Source organism: Danio rerio, chromosome 14 (genome assembly GCF_049306965.1).
Source record: "Danio rerio strain Tuebingen ecotype United States chromosome 14, GRCz12tu, whole genome shotgun sequence".
NCBI classification, from domain to species: domain Eukaryota; kingdom Metazoa; phylum Chordata; class Actinopteri; order Cypriniformes; family Danionidae; genus Danio; species Danio rerio.
The window spans coordinates 40,481,635-40,502,566 of record NC_133189.1 but is presented as its reverse complement, the minus strand read 5'-3'; the positions used below and the strand labels follow the sequence as shown (position 1 = coordinate 40,502,566).

General features: G+C 35.9%; 2 protein-coding genes across 5 annotated transcripts; both read left to right on the top strand.

The window, feature by feature from the left end:
* The first annotated feature begins 79 nt into the window (after positions 1 to 79).
* On the top strand, positions 80 to 7,933 carry tmem144b (transmembrane protein 144b). 3 transcript variants are annotated; one of them, NM_001005983.1, is given in 12 exon segments: positions 80 to 210; positions 390 to 533; positions 605 to 727; positions 790 to 889; positions 2,608 to 2,688; positions 3,417 to 3,498; positions 3,600 to 3,673; positions 6,103 to 6,221; positions 6,321 to 6,440; positions 6,600 to 6,697; positions 6,785 to 6,838; positions 7,613 to 7,933. In NM_001005983.1, coding segments are annotated over 12 exon segments (1,143 nt in total). In that variant the 5' UTR covers positions 80 to 146; the 3' UTR covers positions 7,697 to 7,933.
* A 1,828-nt stretch (positions 7,934 to 9,761) lies between these two features.
* Positions 9,762 to 15,910, top strand: gask1b (golgi associated kinase 1B). Of its 2 annotated transcripts, none has more exons than XM_068213390.2 (4): positions 9,762 to 10,689; positions 11,715 to 11,920; positions 12,595 to 12,821; positions 15,283 to 15,910. In XM_068213390.2, the coding sequence occupies exons 1-4, from the start codon at positions 9,894 to 9,896 to the stop codon at positions 15,488 to 15,490; spliced, it is 1,437 nt and encodes a 478-aa protein (XP_068069491.2). In that variant the 5' UTR covers positions 9,762 to 9,893; the 3' UTR covers positions 15,491 to 15,910. The 2 variants fall into 2 exon arrangements, with proteins under 2 accessions (XP_068069491.2, XP_694732.3); XM_689640.10 differs by having other exon boundaries at positions 11,712 to 11,920.
* Positions 15,911 to 20,932: the final 5,022 nt, after the last annotated feature.

The following is a 20,932-nucleotide window of genomic DNA, read 5'->3' as shown; positions in this document are numbered from 1 at the left end:
CGGAACGTGACCGCCATCTTATGGAAGACTCTGGAAACTACGGTCAATCTGAAAAGCAACACTAATTACTGACACCTGCTTTTCAAACCTGACTGCTTTGCCTCTACAACAAATGTAGTGTTTATCCGCGAGTATAAGACACTGAGATGGCTTTTCTGGCTGTAATTGTGCTTTTGCTTGTAAGGAGCTGTTGCACATTGGCAGTTGAAGGTAAAAGAAGCATGAACTTACTCATCTAAATTAAATTCTTGACTGACAACACTTCTAGGTGTGAACTTGGAAGTTGTCGTAGCCTCACTGTTGTAGATAGTTAATATTATGCACTTAATGCTAATTGAATGTATTTTAGCAGAAATGCTACACATGTTAGCACTGGTTTTGTTTTATAGAGCCTTCTGGTGATGATGCTGCGTTGCCCTACAATAAAGTGCAGAACAGTGCAGAAACCACCTATGGCTATGTGACCTGTGCGTTTGCAGTGCTGTTGTATGGAAGCTATTTTGTTCCTATGAAAAGAATAGAGACCGGCGATGGTAAAGTCATTAACTGTACTATTTTATCCTTCAAGCCATTACTTTTGACTCAAAATGTGTTGTCTTTCCAGGAATGTTTTTCCAGTGGATTTGCGCTTCGGGTATATGGTTTGTTGGACTGGTTGTTGACACATTGTTTCACCCATCCAAAGCTCATCCCGCTGCTATGCTTGGAGGAGCACTTTGGGCCACAGGTAAGCTTATTATAAAGCCTTTAAGTTATATAGATGTTATTTATGTAAGTTTTTCTTCTCAGGACATGTAAGCGCTGTCCCAGTAGTTAAGTTTATTGGACTTGGACTTGGGATTTTGCTTTGGGGATCCAGTGCATTGCTAATTGGATGGGCAAGCTCAAGGTAAACTGTCTCGATGTTTTGACACAAGGTGTTTAAACTGGGATGTGTTGAATTTCTTGGTGTAAGGATGCATTTATATTGTGGTTCAGGCTAGTTCACAAGATTTGAGCAGTGACACAAGCATTTAGAGCAGAGGTGGCCAAAAATGGCCTATGCTGGCCATCCTAACTGAAAGGGAAAATGATGGGGAGTTGGTTGGGGGTGAATACTTTTGACAGACTGTCATTTCAAATTGAATATAACATTTTGTTTAATTGAGGAGCTACAAAATTCAACAAAGATTAAATGTTACATTTAAATGTAAATGAATCCCACTAATAAAATCTAAAAACTGTGACTTGACATGTACAAGACACGGGTGAGCAAATCAAGGCAAAGGCAGGACCAGCTCGACTAGTGTATTGAGCATTGAACTCCATTATGTTATAAATGGGATTTTTAAAATGTTTTTACTATGTTTCTTACAAAGCATAAAAATGATGCTGCATAATTATTTAATATGTTTTAAAGCTAGTTATTTTTAAATAATATTCAAATAAATTTGAAATTACCCATGGCAAATTTATGGTTTGGTTTATTTAACTTTGAACCACTGCCCTCAATCAAGTTTGGTTTTTGGCCCTTTATAAGAAAAAGTTTGGGCACCCCTTTATCTAGAGAATAGGTTGAGCAGTTAAAAATGTGGCAGTAAGTAGTAAATGTAATTTTGACATCAGTTATTTTTAGAATCTTAAGAAAATTTTAATTTAGCTCATACTTTAGTCATACTTTTTCTTGGGAGTATTTTCTTTATTGGTTAAAATATATATATATATATATATATATATATATATATATATATATATATATATATATATATATATATATATATATATATATATGATTGTTTATTTTGCATTTGTTAACTAAACTATTTCACAGAGTAACCATTAAAAGAACTAAAATGTAATATTTTTAATATCTATTTTATATTAAAACAAGATTAAACTAACAAATCAGAATCTGTCTTTGTACAAAATACAATGTAATTAGAGTATGATGGAAACGAGCTCACCAGCTCATCTTCAGGGGTATGCGAGTTTGTGAGGGATTAGAAAAAATATGGTTTATTCGCAAATCGCTTTTGTGCAAGGTGTTGTTTATTTATAGTGCCAAAAAGTCTATCCTCAGTGAAGGTATAAACAAATGCAAAAAAACAAACAAAAATCAAAAAAGTACCAAAGAAACAATAAACAGGAAAATAAATCCGGAAAATATACTCTAAATATATCTACAAAAATAATAACAACAAGTATCCACAATATATGAGTCTGGTTGTGGCTCTGCAGTAGCACACTTGCATCGACTTCGTAAAAAAGCAAACTCGTATATATTGTGGATACCTGCTGCGCTTATTTTTGTAGATATATTTGGAGTATATTTTTCAGATTTACTTCCTGTTTGTTGTTTCTTTGGTACTTTTTGAATTTTTGTTTTATTTTGCATTTGTATATACCTTCAGAGTTTTTGGCAGTGTAAATAAACTCTTTTGCACGACACTGTGAGTAAACCATCATTTTTGATCCCGCTCAAACTCTCATTTCTCACCCTGAAGATGAGCTGGTGGGCACATTTTCATCGCATTGTGGTTGCCCCTTTTCAAAATATTAAAGTATTAATAGATACATTTATTTGTTATTATTATTTATTAAAGTCTCATTCAAGTCATTTATTTCAAGGTTTGGCTGGTTTGGACTGCATCCAGAAGAAGTATCAAAGCCTTTGCTCAATTACTGTGGTGCTGGTCTTTGTCTTCTAAGGTACTGGGAAATTTTTATATTTTTTAATTATTTTTATTTATTATTTTGCATTTATGTGTGCAATTGTAAACACTAAGAATTATTCTTAAATTTATCAGTCAATTTTCGGTTTGACCAATTTGGGTCATGGCTAATGTAGCAAATATGGGTCAATATGTGAGATCATGGTTTGCATGCGAGCAGAAGAAAAATCTAACATGCTTATAGAAAGGCAAACAAAATTCAAGACATGGGAAAATATATAGAGAAAAACCAAGGGTAGCTAAACATGGGGGGAATAGTGTAACGATAACATGCACTTTTTCATGATGGAGGATGTAAAACCTTTGCATTTACAGTTTTTAGTTTTGTATTTCTGTTAAGTGACACTGGTAGTGCAGTCTGAAGTACTACTTTTTTATAAGCAATATTCAAGTGCTGGATTGTAACAAAATGCTGTGGGAAGCCTTTTACTAACTCCATCTTGAAAATATTTCTAGTTCACTTATGAGTTACGCCTCATGAAGTTCCTTTGAGATCAAAGTTCGGCTGTCCTACTGGCCTAAAAGTTCCTGTGAAATTGAAAATGCAATATACTGTGTAAGGCTGGATAAATCTTCACCTAAGACCTGAAGTCGCATTGTATTGGAGCCACAGTTCCATTTGATTTTATGGAATAAAAATATCCTTATCTTTTATTTATTGTGTAAGGTCAGCTTTTATGTAACACGATCGCGTCCTTGTTTTAGTGCCATCATATTCTTCTTTGTGAAAAGTGATGGTCATCAACGCACGTCCACTGAATTTATGCCTCTGTTGATTGATGATAGGGTAAGTTTAAGGCTTTTTTTAGGTTAAGAATAAAATTTTCTTGGATACACAAATAGTTGCAGTGTGTGAGTGTGCGCGCATTTACACATGTATGTCTTTAGAGGCTGGATCCAGACAGCATAAGTCCCAGTGATTCATGGGTGGACACAATTTCCCCGAAGAGCAAGAGAGTGTTGTAAGTAACTTTATGGCCAATTTCCATTTTACAGACATTTCTCTAGTTGTTCATGAATGCTGCACTGGAAAGTCTGAGTTTGAAGGCTTTTCTTCTGTGCTTTTGCTTTCTCCATTCTGGAAATATATAGCAAGAGTTGTGAAATGTGGCATACAAATAGAGATCAGTCTGCATGTTAACCACAGAAAATGTGTAGTCTCTAAACCAATCCATCCAGTGCCAACAACTGTCAAGTTGCACAAGTTGTATTTGTATCACTTTTGAACTGTAAGGACTGTGAATAGTGTTTTTCTTTTACTTAAAGCGATTTCATTGCATTTTTTTTGCATCTTCAAACTCTTATTAAAGCAGATAATCTTAAATATTAAATTTCTCTTGAATAACATGCAAACAAATGCTAAAGTGGATGTAAAGTTATATCTCTGCGATGCTTGAGTGTATTCAGGCTGAACTTGGTGTGTTTGACAACCATGTCATGAAGGAACAACATTGTAAGGAACTTTTTTGGCAGTGCCACCTAGTGGTCAATGTTTTTTTTCTAATAACTTCCAGTCAAACAATCAGTCATTTTGAAGGTTGTTGTAAAATGCTATGAACCCATTAATATACAATTACAAAACATTTTGCAATTTCACTTCTATACCCTACAGCATATAAAGACACAACATGTAAGATTTTTTTTCTATTAAAATGGCCTCTAACAGTATCTGGATGCAGACTTAGATTTGCCAGCTGAGACCGCATATCTCATGATGAGATGCAGTGTCAGACAATGCACTCAATAGAGTTTGTGACGTCACTGTGAAGGGTGGGGTTAGTTGTGGGCATCACAAACTCACTAGAATAGTGTTTTATATGTATATCTACACTACCGGAAAAAAGTCTTGTCAATGATCCCAGTTGTAAGTGCAACAAATAATAACTTGACTTCTAGTTGATTATTTGGAAAAGTGGCAGAAGGTAGATTTTTCTGATGAATCATCTGTTGAGCTGCATCCCAATCACAAATACTGCAGAAGACCTATTGGGACTCGCATGGACCCAATATTCTCACAGAAATCAGTCAAGTTTGGTGAAGGGAAAATCATGATTTGGGGTTACACTCAATATGAGGGCATGCTAGAGATCTGCAGAGTGTATGGCAACATCAACAGCCTGAGGTATCAAAACATTTGTGCTGCCCATTAAATTACAACCTGTGGGCAAATTCTTCAGCAGGATAACACTTCTCACACTTCAGCCTCCTCATCATTTCCTGAAAAGGTCAAGGTGCTCCAGGATTGGCCAGCCCAGTCACCAGATATGAACATTACTGAGCATGTCTGGGTTAAGATGGAGGAGGCATTAAAGATGAATCCAAAGAATCATCATGACCTTTCCTTTGCCTTTATTTTCTATACTATACATCAGGGGTGACCAACCCTGCTCCTGAAGATCTACTGTCCTGGAGATTTCAGTTGCAACCAAAATCAAACACACCTGCCTGTAATTATCCAGAGCTGTTCAGGTCCTGATTAATTGGTTTAGGTGTGTTTCATCAGGGTTGGAGCTGAACTCAACAGGAAGGTAGATCTCTAGGAGCAGGGTTGGTCACCCCTGCTGTACATTATTTCTGTTTAATGACAATAATTTTGTAATTAAACACATACTTTACTGTCTTAATTAAAAACCAAGGCATGATCATATTTTATTTTGGTAAAATAAGCGTAATCTAGAGACCTTTGCTTTCATATAAGCCATTTTTGATACCAAATGATCAACTAGAGTTTAAGTTAGTATTTGCTGCTCCTAAAACTTGGATAGACAACAAGACTTTTGTAAGATAGTGTATTATCCCAAATATTTTGCAGACTGTTCAAATACAGATAGTAATAAATAGTAAAATAAATAGTTTTTAAATGGTGACATGGACAGTGTCCTGTGTAATAATATCATACACCTTCAGTTTCTGTTTTGGTTTTATAAAAACCTCTTATCGGGAAACACCAAATATGCTTAAATATAATGTGAATTTTATTAGACTGTACAGAACAGCATTCTAACAAAATCCCCATGTGATCACAACTGGAATAACTGTAAGTTGTCAACTGTTGCATAATAAAAGTGCTGCTGTTTTTGTGTCATATTGTGCTTGTATCTCATTGTTAGTTTTTTTTTTAAATAATATTTATTTACCTCATCTCATCCAAGTCCATTCTTTCATTTTTAGTTTATTTTTCTTTTAACCAACTGAGGCTGTGTATCTGCAATGCAATATCACAGTTTAGCATTAATCTTTATTATGATCTCACACTCACCACACCACATTTGGTAAAAGTGTCACTTGTTGGTGTTTAACTAATATTGTTTTAAAATGTTTTTATGCTTTTCATTTCTCTATTATGCTTACTCTGTGGCATTATGTTTCACATGTTCTCCTTTCGTTACAGTGGCTGCATCTTGGCAGTATTTTCAGGTGTCCTTTATGGCAGTGCATTTGTGCCTGTTTTTTATATGAAATTGCACGCCACAAATAATTCAAGCATGTTCATTGGATCCAGTCAAAATGGTGCAGTATTTATGTATAAATTTTCGCATGCAATTGTATTACAGCCAAATGTGATGTATAGCCTGTAAAATGTTTAACATATTTTGCCATCCATTACAGAAATTGACTACTGCTTCGCCCATTACAGTGGAATTTTCCTCACAAGCACAGTGTATTTTCTCGCTTACTGTGCAGTCATGAAAAACAGGCCTCGGATCTATCCCAGAGCCATCTTACCTGGTAATTCATGCATTGCATCATCTTTATTCTAACATGGAAGAAGGATGTTGCTTTTATAGTTGACTAATTTACAACATTAACAACCCTGGCAGTATTTCTTATTATCTTTCAGATGAATCGTAGAGCTGATTTTTAACTTATGTTATGACTTTCATGCAGGTTTTTCAAGTGGCCTGATGTGGGGATTGGCCACATATTCTTGGCTTATGGCAAATTACTACCTTGGTGCAGTGATCACATTCCCTATAACTAATGCTGTAAGTACAGTATGGCATAAAAAATCTTTCATGTTCTATTTTTGCTTGGCTAATCGTGGATGATGACAGTGTTTTCCTTGCTTTCAGGGTTATTCCTTAGTAGCTGCTTTGTGGGGAAGTGTGGTATTTAAAGAGGTCAAGGTATCATAAAATTATTTGCATTCATGCAGTAATTTGAATTCTATTTTTTACATTTATCTGAGTTTTTTTAGTTATACACGTTTAACTTTTATTAACGTTTTGTAGTTTTTATTTTGAGCAATTTGTATTATACAGTACTATTGAAAACCATTATTAGCCGCCTTGAGTTTTTTTTATTTATTTATTTATATTTTTTGCAAGTGATATTTAACAGAGCAACGATATTTTTTGCAGTATAACTGATTATATTTTCTTTCTGGAGAAAGTTTTATTTCATTTAGTTTGGCTCTAATTATAATTTTTATTAACACTGTGATTTTTTGTATTACAAAACACTAAGGCCAATATTAGTGGTCCCCTTAAGAAATGTATCTTTTATCTGATTGATTACAGAACAAAACACTGTTGCACTGTTGTCCAATGATTTAACCATACAGTATAATTAACTTAGTTAAGCCTTTAAATTGCGCTAAATTAACCTAAATACTGGTATCCTGTAAAATTGCATTTGCTAACATCATAGTTAAGTTAAAATAATTCATTTCTAATAAGTTATGTTAAAGAATTTTTACATTAAACAGCACTTGGGGAAAATCTTTAAACATAATGACTTGCACAGGAGGGCTAATAGTTTTGCCTTCAACTATAAATGACATGCATTATCTAGAGGTTTGGACAAAATAAAAAATTATACGAGTAAAGAATATAGTACTAAAGGATAAAGTTAATCAATATCTAATTAGGTCTTTCTAACCATCTGATTGATCTCCTCAGGGCATTGGAAACTTGCTGTTGTTTGCTTTGGCAACTTGTGTTGTGCTGGCAGGCTCCTTCTTAACTGCCTATTCAAAGATCTGAGCCTGGATGTTAAGTTACCACAAGGTGGCAATAGTGGATCAGGTTTTAAATTAATATTCCTGCCAAACTTTGCAGTCACTTTCTCATTACGTTTCATGAGTCTTCTGCAGTTGCTTGGTAGCCCCTGATGAATTTTGGACTTTTTTTCTGCTTTTGCATTTTAACTGCTGTCAATTAATTATATGTGTTCTGTAATGTTCATTAGGATTTCAATTAAACCATTTCCCCTTTTCTGGCTATTGAGTATAGCTTTGTGTTTGAATTTGTGATGTTTTTTTTATTATTATTTTCTTTTATTGGAGTCCCCACACTATTGAGTCTCAGCGAGTTTAATTATTAATGTTTCAATTCCTACAATAAGCCCATCAGCAGACATACTCACAAAACTTGGATAGGTATACATGGATAAACTCAGTTGGTGTCTGCATCAAATTAAATTCACAGGAGATATTGTAAATGCATGGGAAATAAATAAAATTCAAGTAAAATGTCTACATTGCTTAAATTTTTGTGAAAAATTTAAATATTGGTGATCATCTTCTGCACTCATTCAAAATAATATATATGAAAATAAACTCATTCTGATCAGTACACATTAAACATGAATAAGTGATCATACTGAGTTGTTATATTTTAAATGATTGAAAGGATATTGTTAAAAAATGGATGATATCCTTAGAAGGACTGCAATGAAGTATAAATAATAACTCGAGGCTTCACTGTGGTTCAAAAAAAAGTCTCTTTTATATGTAACCAAGTAATTGTTGTTCTGAATATGCCTGTTATGATTTGTGGGTATCAACTAGCTGTTACACTGAAACACATTTTATTTAAAAATAATTGTAAAAATTGTGACATTATTTTCCCTCACAATAATACAAATAATAGGGCACGTATGAAAATGTTTAATGCCCTCCTGATGTACCTAAAAGACTACATTGTACTGTTGCTTTGCCCATTTGCTGTTCTCTTTATTAAAAATCCATCAATATTGCTTTGCAGATTCACGCCAGTATTAAAGTAAAGAACATGTCAAAACAACATTGTTTACAGGCAGGTGCGCACGGGCATCTTCCTCCTGCGGGGCCTGCATCCTGAAGCCAGTTAGCTAGTTGTAGTTTTATTTGCACCATTAAAATCTGGATTTAAGAGGTCAACAAAAGTGGTTTGCTTATAGTGGTAACTTGTACTCATTGGCTAACCTACAGATTATGTTCTGGTTTAGAAATCTCAACCAGAAATTTGATTAAATAGTGGGGAGCAAAGTAATGTGTTATAATAAAAATTTTTACTTGACACACACCATGTAAATCTGCCAAATCATATTTTACAACTTTCAAGAGTTTTCTTCAATAATGGTTTGCTGGGTTTTGAGGGACCAAACTCTTTGTAAAGCTATATATGTTTAGTCTCTGTGGAGATTTACTTCAAGTGACCAACTACTTGCCTAACAATTCCATGGATGTGCTTAAACTGGGATGTTTTTAACATTTTTCATAGGAATGAAAATGAGTGGGTTAGTGGACAGGGTTATTGAAGCATAATGAACCTGTATTAAATACACTATTAATGTGTATGACCAGCTAAGTTTCCTAAACTGGTCAGAAACTAATTTATCCATAAAAAAATAACAAAGGTTCCAACTGAAGACCTTTTTTCAGTGACGTTGCAGAAAACCCATTGGTGGTTCTCTAAAGAACCTTCTTCCAGTTATAATTTTATAACACTCCAAATCAATTCTCGAGCATTTTTTTCAATTATAATGAAACATTCTGTAAAATCAAAGGTGTTTTTATAATAAGGGTCTATAAAGCAACACTCGATGTCGATAAAGATTTCTGAAAAATCCCTAACCACAGATCAGATTATATTGATTTAAGTTTCCTCCCACATAGGCTATACTGTATACGCACAGAAATATACAGTGTAACTTTTATATCTTGTAAATCTGACTTCATAATGTTTATTCTCTGGCTTGCGTTGCGCATGGGGCGTGAGGATGACAAGCGGCATTCTTCTGAGTTTGGGACTGCTGTGTCAGCTGTTCCGGGATCGGGACCGCTCCATTCATACTGGAGCTCCTGCGCTGAGCGGATCATCTTGGAGCTCCTGAGCACCATCAATATGTACCCAAAGCCAACGCTATTATTCCAACTTGGATAAAAAACGACTTAACCATGCGCACACACTCGTACCAATGGATACGCGTTCGACTCGCGCTGGAGATGTCGGGGACACTTTGATTTACTTGTCCTCATCGTTCCTGAAAGTCTGCAACTGTTGTAGGAGTTATTCCGCAGTAAGGAAGTACTTGATTGTAGCCGTGGTGTGCTTTGGTTATCTGTTTTTCACAGTTCATGTTAGTCACACGTCCACTCGACAAGATAAACGCCCGGAACTGTGGACTGGAAATGGCGTTTATTCTCAGAGTAAAACTGACCAGGGCCTCACCGATGGGGAGGTGAATGAATCCGTGAGTCCGACCAGAGTAAATGTGGTGTATATAACGCTCAAATCCAAGCGGCACAAACCAGCCATCATCAGGGGCACGGTGCGACCCAAACTCCGGAGAAAGAAAGTTAAAGTGAAACAGCAGGATGGCATACCGGACAGAGAGAAGAGCGAGAGGCAAAGCACAAATACTTCTGGCGGGCGACTGCCATATTCTGAGTTTGATGGCAGGAACGGTGATTATTCATCCATCAGGATTTACAGTACAAGAGCTCCTCCGTGGTTCAGCAATGAGGACATCACCGCCATGCGCTTTCTAGCGGATAGCAAAATTACGCAAATTGATGAAGTTGCACACCGCGATTTTTCTTCTTTGATTTTGTTCAAAAGTGCGACGAATCGTAGCGACAATGCCACAAAGTGTTGCGGTGTTGTCAAGCGGCCCGTGGACATGAGTGAAGTGTTCGCCTTTCATCTGGACAGGATCCTGGGACTGAACAGAACCTTGCCAGCTGTCAGCAGGAGATTCCACTCTCTTGGAGGTATTGATATTAAACACATCTGTGTGTCGTTTTTTTGTACACTGTAACCCAACAATCATCTTTATCAAATGAAATGAGTGTAGTTGACTTAAAATTTACTGAAAGTTAATTCTACTCATTTGAAAATAGTTTTGAACTCTGTTTTGAAGGTAATGAGTTAATTAAATACACCATTACTTTAACTTAAATGGAGTAAGTTCACAGTACTCAGATTCGTTTTTTTTTAAACTCAAATGGTTTGTAGCAATCGGTTTCCTCAAACGGGTTAAGTTGCCTTAACTTGTTGAGTTTCAGTTCTCAGTTGGTTTGAGATCTCTTTTATTTATCAGGTTTTACTGTGCTCAAATTGCTTCGTTTACTCAAATGGATTAAGTTCACAGTACTCATTAGGATTAGTTTTTGAACTTAAATGTTTTTTGCAATCGGTTTCCTCAAATTGTTTGACTTTTAGGTTTTACAGTGTACGAATATGGCATTTTTTACTTAATATAGGTAATTATCTAAGTTAGATCATTTTATATTTATATATAGTTTTTGTTTAAATATTATTTTTTAATTTACATTTTTTCTACAATATACATGCATTTTACTTATTATTTGTTTATAGACTTAGATGTTTATGGCCCAAAAGTGTTTGAATATTTTTGTCACACATGTTTTATTTGGTCATTGTATTTGAATTATAACAAAATATTAAGCCTGTGTGTGTTATCCTCAAATCTTCGTTTCAGTCGATCATTAAGGTTTATACTGTTATGAATTATAGAATATGTCTTCTGTAATCATAAAAAACAATAACAATGATAATAATATATTTAATTAATTAACCTTGTTTTAGCATGTTTTGTGAACCATTGCTTTAACTGCTCTGAGAAACCATAATTAGTGTCTATGCAGTCATTTTTTTTTCTGTGGCTTTTAAATAGACTGTATCAAGTACTTACTTTGGTATACATATTTAAGTGCTGTCTTGAGCTATTAAGAGAACATGACTGTGATGAACTCTATGCATCATGTTTCAGAAGGACAGCCTTGTCCGGTGGTTTTGTGGGATCCTTCTCTAGGCCCCGTAGCAGATCAACCCTCTGAGAAACTGAACTGGGGCTCATATCAAACCTCTCTCAAACACAAGTGCTGGCATCGTGGCGTCACACCCAAACCAGAGTGGGGCTGTAGCAGCATACACCACCACGAATGGAGCAAACTGGTAGTCTTTGATTTCCTTCTGCAGGTACTCATCCAACTAAAAACAACTAAATGATTTATTAAATTAAGGATTGATATTTTTGTACCTTTTTATTGAATTAAATGTGTACTCATTTGCATACATTATTAGCACAAAATATCTGAAAACTGGATGAAGTCAGGTTTCAGATTCTTGTTTAAGACTGATTGATTCATTGATTGATTGATTGATTGATTAATTGATTGATTGGAGAATAATTGATTTATGAGTCTAAGGTTTTTATAAACTTTTGGTAATCTGTCTTTATCATTCCATATTTCGGACTTAACTTGTGTAAGCATATTCCTCTGTAAAAACTGAATAATCAAAGTGCAGATATTGATAAAATGTTGAAGCGCAGGAGGACTCAATCCAAAAAAACATACACAATAAATCAGGTGTTTGTGTTTTTTCCCTTGGGGAACAAATCCATAACCTCGCCCTACTGTTTAAGATATGGGAAGGTGTCGTTTGTTTAAACAGAATATAAACATGTATTGTATACAGACACAAATAGATAAAGTCTGACAAAAGAAACACTTAAATGTCTATTTTCAGATGTTTCCTTTCCATTAGGCAAAAAAAATAAAAAATCTTTTAAACTGATAGGTGCATGAAAACCCCTAAATTGACCATAACCATATAACAAACAAAAAAATAAAGATTGTGTTTCTTCTCAGATTTATGAACGGCTTGATAAAAACTGTTGTGGATTCAAGCCCCGTCCAGAAGACACCTGTGTTGAGCTTGGTTACCATGAGGAATGTAGAGACAAGGACAGTATAGAGCTAACACACATAATCCACCGCAGACATGACCCACACCACCTGGTCTTCTTCAACAACAAGGGCTACTTTGACCGAGATGAGGACAATCTGGACTTCAGGCTACTTGAGGGCATCAAAGAGTGAGTAAAAATAGTACACCACATGTTAATTTTTAAACAAAAGTTTTTCAAGTGATACAGTACAGTATTTGAAAGAAAAACACAGTTACTCTTGAAATACTCATCCTTGTCCAATGTCTGCATTTTTTAATGTGTTACAAATGATAAAATGTCTTTGTTCTCCTTTTTAATAAGAGATTTTTTTCTGTATTATTTTGGGATCTTTTTCGACTGCAGTTGAGTGAAGACACCTGTGGTGACAATCTAGTGAATAATAATTCAAAATAGATTAATAAAAATATAGTATGTGTACTATATGCAAAACCCAAACCTTGGGTCATTAATTCATTCACTTTCCCTAGTCACCTGGAAGAAACACACGCCAACACAGGGAGAACATGCAAACTCCACAGTAATGCCAGCTGGCCCAGTTAGAACTCGAGTCAGTGACCTTCTTGCTGTGAGGCGACAGTGCAAAATGATTTCCCCCTTTAAGCTTTATTTTTTTCAATAGTCGACAGAACAAACCATCATTATACAATAACTTGCCTAATTACCCTAATCTGCCTAGTTAACCTAATTAACCTAGTTAAGCCTTTAGGGTTGCTTTCACACCTACACTTTTGTTTCGGAACCTGTCTCATTTGCCCAGTTAGCGCAGTTCGTTTGGCATGCTTGAAACCACCAATCGCGCTCTGATCCGCACCAAAACAATCGCTCCGAGATCGCTTGAATGAGGTGGTCGTGACTTGATTGAAATGAACTCTGGAGCAGATCGATTGTAATAAGAAAGCAAACGATCCGAGCCCGGTTATATCACTGTGTTTTATAGATATGTAATAGGCATATGGCTACATGAAGATAGAATTATGAGTAGTTCGGGAAGTTTCAGGATTTTCCCAGATGCCCGCAAACGAGTGATAATCTCCCAGTAATCTTTGTTGTATGTTTAGAAATGTGTTGAAAAAAAACTTCTTTCCATCAAATAGAAATTGGGTGGAAAAAAAAACGGGGAGGGGGGGGGGGGTGGATTCTCAAAAGTCTTGTTAACAAATGGCTTCATGGAGTCATTTTATTCAGCTTAAGCCTTTATTTATCAGGGGTTGAGATAGCGGAATGAACTGCCAACTATTCCAGCATTTGTGTTACGCAGTGGATGCCCTTCAAGCCACAACCCAGAACTGGGAAACACCCACACACTCTCACATTCACAAACACTCATATGGCCATTTTTGTTCACACAATTAATTTATACCGCATGTCTTTTGATTGAGGGGGAAACCGAAGCAACCCCACGCAAACATGCAAACTCCTCACAGAAATGCCAAATGGTCCTGCTGGGACTAGAATGAGCAACCTTCTTGCTGTGAGGCGACAGTGCTAACCACTAAGCCACTGTGTCGCCGAAGTTATTTCAGTATTATTCAAAAACACAATCATATACAGTTGAAGTCAGAATTAATAGCCCCCCTGTTTATTTTTTTCCCCAATTTCTGTTTAACTAAGAAAATATTTTTTTCCACACATTTCTAGACACTTCTATACAGCCTAAAGTGACATTTAAAGGCTTAACTAGTGTAATTAGGTTAACTAGGCAGGTTAGGATGATTAGGCAAGTTATTGTATATTGATTGTACAGTAGACTATCAAAAAAAATAGCTTAAAGGGGCTTATAATTTTGACCTTAAAACAGTGTTTAAAAAATAAAAAAACTGCTTTCATTCTAGCCGAAATAAAACAAATAAGACTTTCTCCAGAAGAAAAATATATTATTAGACATACTGTGAAAATTTCCTTACTCTGTTAAGCATCATTTAAGAAGAAATTAAAAGGTGGACTAATAATTCCAACTTCAACTGTACATACATGTTGCTAACATATTATTTTAGCCCAGTTTGTGCTGTTTACAGTGGCTTAGCCACCTATATGTTTATAAGCAACTGACAAAAGCACAGGTCAGGGCATGTCAGAACTTCTCCAGGCCCCCAAAACACCCTCAGACCCCAGAAGGGTAGATAAAATAAAATTTAATTTGGCCTCATTTTTTCTTGTTCATACTGATCTTTTTTGTAAATGCAACTAAGAATTAATGTCTTTGAGGCCACAAGTATGGCCTATCAGTAAGCCAACACCTCCACAACAGCACTGAAGACGTAAGCAAAGACATATGCCAACAATCTGACACGTGCTGTCTGAGCAAGGGATTCTGCTGCTAATGTGATACCTCTGGGAAGGCAAGCTCACTTGTGCACATAACATAAATCAGGGCAAACAATGGGCCATTGCGCTGTTTGAGTATAGCAGCTGGCACATTATTGGCATTACAGCTGACTGTTACATAATATGTACGTTCCCAATACAATTTGGTTTGAGGGTATAAATTAAAGTAGAAATTATAATGTACACAGTTCATTAATAATATGTTTGCTTTATTAATCTTAGAGTACATGCTCATATGCTTTTAATATTTTTCTCCTTTCAGGCTACCAGATCAGTGTGTGTCCGTGTTGATGTCTCAGCGTCTCAGAGAAAAGCTCCTGCAATCGCTGTTTCTGGACCAGCAGTACTGGGACAGTCAGGGCGGTCGGCAAGGCATTGAAAAACTCATTGACGTAATTGAGAGAAGAGCCAAAGTCTTGCTCACGTACATCAATGCCCATGGGATTAAAGTAGTACCTATGAACTCTTGACAGACGAGGCTTCAGTTTTCAATGTGTAAGACGAAGCACCAACCTTTCGATTTCCAGTAAATGATGTTTTTGAACCATTATGGCAGCGGAGACATAAAAAAAGTAAAACTCTTCTGGTCGCAATTCTCTGCACTACAGAAATGTGTGTGTTGTAAGTGGTCTCCAGTTTAAGATGGAGTCAAGGGGTCATTTTTGTTATTGACATTCCTCAAGTTAAAGGTGCTGTAAGTGATAGGATCCGTTTCGTTAACTTCCACCACAATTAGCCTCTTCATTTGACCACCTCTGCTGTCAAAAATCATGTCCACTAGCAAGCCTGAAGTTGAGCAACACAAATGCTGTTTTTTTTTGGTTTTCGTTTTGTTTACACAACTATTATGTTCTCAAACATACAGTACAATTCACCATTTCTATCTCTTTTTCCATGTCTGTTTGATTTTTTTTCTAACATTCTTCAGTATATCTTCCTTTGTGTTCGACAGAAGAAAGAAACTCATATTGATTTGGAACAAGTAGAGGGTGAGTAAATGATGACAGAATTTTCATTTTGGGTGAACTATCACTTTAATTTTCAACCTTGGGAAAATAATCTGCAAGGTCACTTAACCAGATCATTTTGATTTGGTTCAAGCATTACAGAATGACAACATTTGAGATTATTAGTTTATTTATTCAATCTGTTGAGTGCAATGATATTTTTCTATTATTATTATTTGATCATTTTGTTTTCATCATAGTTTTTGTCTTGTTGGGAAAAAAAATTATATATATAATGCACAGCTTGACATTTCCATCAAGCTTAAATATTTTTTTGAATCCCAAAATGTGTATTAAAAAGAACATTTTTTACAGAGAGAGTAGCACTATAAAACCTTCGCCCGACAGTTTGATTGACAGGGCACCCAGCCAATCAAAACACTGATCTTCTGTGCCTTTATCAATTTCCAGCATTTTGTCTGACAGGCATTTCAGTAGAGTAGCATTGACGATTAACTTAAAACAAGTGTAAATGTGTTTGTATGGGACTTGCAATGCATACAGCAGGTACCCAGAAAGTCTACTGGCCTTATTGTGTAATACGAAAGTGCGCTTGTTTTTGTGATTGTTTTAGAACTTCCGATTCAGTTTCCTATGGGAGAAATGACAAGGAATAATAAATGCAGTCAAACTACTTGCTCTAAATACAAGTGTGTGAATATACATATAGGCGACGCAGTGGCAGAGTAGGTTGTGCTGTCGCCTAACAGCAAGAAGGTCGCTGGTTCAAGCCTTGGCTAGGTCAGTTGGTGTTTCTTTGTAGAGTTTGCATGTTCTCTCTACGTTTGCGTGGGTTTCCTCTGGGTGCTCCGGTTTTCCCCACAGTCCAAAGACATGCGGCACAGGTGAATTGGGTTGGCTAAATTGTCTGTAGTTTATGAGTGTGAATTAGTGTGTTTGAATGTTTCCCAGAGATGGGTTGCAGCTGAAAGGGCAACCGCTGCGTAAAACAGATGCTGGATGAGTTGGCGGTTTATTCCGCTGTGATGACCCCAGGTTGATAAAGGGACTAAGCCAAAAAGTAAATGAATGAATGACTAATAAACATATATCTATGCATAAAAAGAAGAATAATATAATGAGAAAATATCAGTTTTTAACACACACTGTAAAAATGCTGGGTTCCACACTATTGATTTGTGTTGAGGCAACATGAAGGAAAACTTATGAAGTTAACTTAATGGTTTTTACAAATTTAAGTGGACTGAACTTATTTTAAATAAGTAGTTTGAACAAACAGCAAATAACAAGCTGTTTTTAATATCTAAAAATCAATGGAAGTGAAGGAAAAGAGACAGGAAGTCTTAAACCAAAAAAGATTCCAATGGCTGCATTTGCAGTAAAAAAAATAAGGTCTATGCTGTGTCCGAAATTACATACTTCCATACTATATAGTACACTTTAAACAGTATGTGAGCTGAATAGTATGTCCGAACTCCTAGAAATCTAAAAACAGTATTTGAGAAGTACACGGATGACCTACTACTTCTGTTGAGATTCTGAAGTGAGCATCGAATGAATGCCATGCTATCCCATGATGCACCGAGAGAGAATTAGGGAGTTTAGTGAGGTATCTGATGTGAGTAGGTCACGTGATGATGACACAAGCTGGAAGTTACCTAGAATTATATATATTATTTAATAAATTTCACATTTATTGTATTTTATCAACGTCTACCCCTACCCCAACTGTCACAGTAATGTATAAACAGTAATTGTATCAAGTATAATTTATGTTAATAAATTACCCAATAAATTGTATTATATTACCACCTACCCCCACCCCAACCGTCAGAGTACTGTAAAAATATTAATTATTTTATACAGTGTTATAAAAATGATGCTATATTGATGTGTGTATCTGCAGCTGTATCCTATCTAGACTTTACCAAGTTCCATTCATACTACTGACATTCATACTATATAGAATATGCTTGTCTAAGGGTCGGCATTTACATTCAAATGCAGTACCTACTGAGTAGACGATTTTGGACGCAGCATGGTCTATATTGTGGCTTCAATTTGTATATTTTTAATTTCCCCTCATACTTTCAAATAATGAATATATCCCTTGTGCATACTGCAGAACTTTATTTCTGCTTCTGTCTGAAATCAGTATGTAATTTTTTTTCGAGAAGTGTATTTATGTATTAATTATTCACTGTTTACTCGGGAAGTGCACAAATAGGGGAGCACCATGGCTGATACTAAAAGCTTGTCGGACACAGACAAGTGGAACGGGGTCTTGCAAAATTGCTTAAAATGTCTAGCTTAGTTACGTCAAAGTGTTTGTACTCTTCCATAATACCTACAGCACTTTAAAGTTCATCTCAGTAAGTTTAAGTCAGTTCAGCTCATAACAGCAGTTTATGATTAATTCTGCAAAATTGTATTATCTACTGTTTTATACTGGGATGATGACAGTTCCAGAGTGTAACTGTTAAATCTGGTATTGTTGCACTTCTGTTTATCACCATAAAGATATGAATCTTTTTTCGACTAGCAGTATTCAGTATCTTATGATAAGTGTTTATTTTTGTACAATGTTTTTTATATCTGTAAAAAAAAAAAAGATTTGAATAAAAGTGTTCCTGTCCACTGCAAGATCACTTTGACATGAATCTTTAGTGGGCGACACGGTGGCTCAGTAGCATTACTGTTACCTCACAGCCAGAGGGTAGCTGGTTCAAGTCCCGACTGGGTCAGTTGGCATTTCTGTGGTGAGTTGTTTTGTTTGTTCTCCCCATGTTTGCGTGGGTTCCCAGCAAGCATTTTTTGTTTTTAAAAGATGTCTAATAGACGTCTAAACATAGTCGTCTTGGCTAAAACAAATATCTAATAGACGTCTAAGAATAGGCCAAAACGTGACCAGTCATCAAATAAACAGAAATGAATACACATATAGTCTGTCTAATCTGTCTTTTTGACGACTAGTCTAATTTTGGACTATTTTTAGATGTCTATTAGATTTTCTCTGACAGCCCAAGTTTAGCCTTGTTTTAGCCAAGCTGTCGTTTAGATGTCTTTTAGACATCTATTAAACACAAAATTGTTTGGGTTTTCTCAGGGTTCTCCGGTTTACCTTACAGTCCAAAGACATGCAATACAGGTAAACTGAATAACCTAAATTGGCTGTTGTGTGTGGATGGATGTTTTCCAGTACTGGGTTGCAGCCGGAAGGGCATCCACTGTGTAAAACATATGCTGGATAAGTTGGCGGTGCATTCCGCTGTGGCAACCCCTGTTGAAAAAAAGGGACTAAGCGGAAGGAAAATAAATGAATGAATCTTCATTAGTGCTGTTTCCTTGTCACGTAATTGCCTTGGATATGGTTTAAAATACTTTAAGCCTCGCATCATTTCTTTGACTGTAGTCTCTGAACAGCTACAGTATTACATTCGTTTTCCGTTTTCATGCAGGAATACTTGAGTTTGAGAGTGCCGCTGAAGCTTTTCTGTTCCTCATCTTAGCATTGCGCTTTGCCAGTCAACCAGTTCTCAGAAACTGAAGTGACCCCTTTTGAACAGACATACTTACCCACAGAAATATGCTCACACAAGGGCTCTTTTATGAGTGTGAAAAATACTTAATGCTTGGCAGCACTGGCCAGAAGACATTTCAGAAGTATCTGGTTTGCACAGTGGACTTGCTGTGTCTTGCCACACTATTTGCCAGACAAAAATTGGGTTGTTTAGAAACTGTAAAATCACCTCGGCTCATCTAAATGTGATACACACACTTCCAATAAGTCATCGTGTTTAACTTCCATAATAGTACAGTGTCATTTTCCATCCTCGAACACATAGAATGTTAAATCCATTAGTGCATATATTTGGATACAGGTTTTTATTTTGGCTGTAAATCCACAGGGGACGTGTTGTTTGCATCATATCAAATGCAGTATACCATAATAGGAATGGAAGAAGCATCTTTTAAGAGCTCGTTTTGCATATGACCTCATTTTATTTGAATGTCTGAAGTGTATTGAAATTCCTTTGGGTTGACACAGCAATTCCAGTCTAATCACTTCCTGTCTTTTCCTTCAGTCAAGTTTCAAAACAGTGTAATACATTCAGCGAAGTTACATATTTGTCATCCTGTGTCACAGTGGTACACCATTACTCTTTCTTTCCGTCCAATGTGCTTTTTTAAAACTACTTTATCCAAACAATGACACTTTTATACCAGTTCTCATAACCACCCTTTTCCCCTCTGTCAAACAAGCTATTATTCTAACCTGGGCTTATTGTGGATACTTACCCATGTCTACATTTCGAGTGCCAGTAGGTACTTTTTTTTGCATTTTTTGCTTTCACGAATCCACCAGAGGCTGCTGTGTATGCCTCCCATTCCGCCAACGTATATGGTGAACCACTGGGCCAACTGGTTACAGTGGAGAAGTTGTCCACATGGAATAAGCTTTCAGCTGGTAGTGCAAAAAGAAACAGAAGCCATCAGCTGCTCTCCAGAAATATAGGCGGGGTTACATTTTCATTTTCACAATGAGCTGGTGTTTGAAGCTCCCTTTATCTGTATTCCATAGCTTATGAACTTATTCTGACTTACGAAAAATTACTGAGCATCTCATTAACTCAAAAGGCTTTTCCATGTCATTTCATTCTTTCATTCATTTATAACTATAACAGCCTGAAACACACGTAATTTTTATAGCTGCCTTTTTGCCACGGTTTCATTTTCCCATTTTTTTCTGCACATTCAAATGGCAATATTTTGTTTTGTAACTGATGCATATTTAAAAAGCTCTTTTTCTTTTCTTTTTTTTTTACTTTGAGTAACACAATGTTGATACATTTCTGAATGTAAATTCTGTGTTTTAAATGAAAATGAATGAATCAGCCACTTTGAACAATTAAACTGAATGGACAATTCATTAACTCATTCATT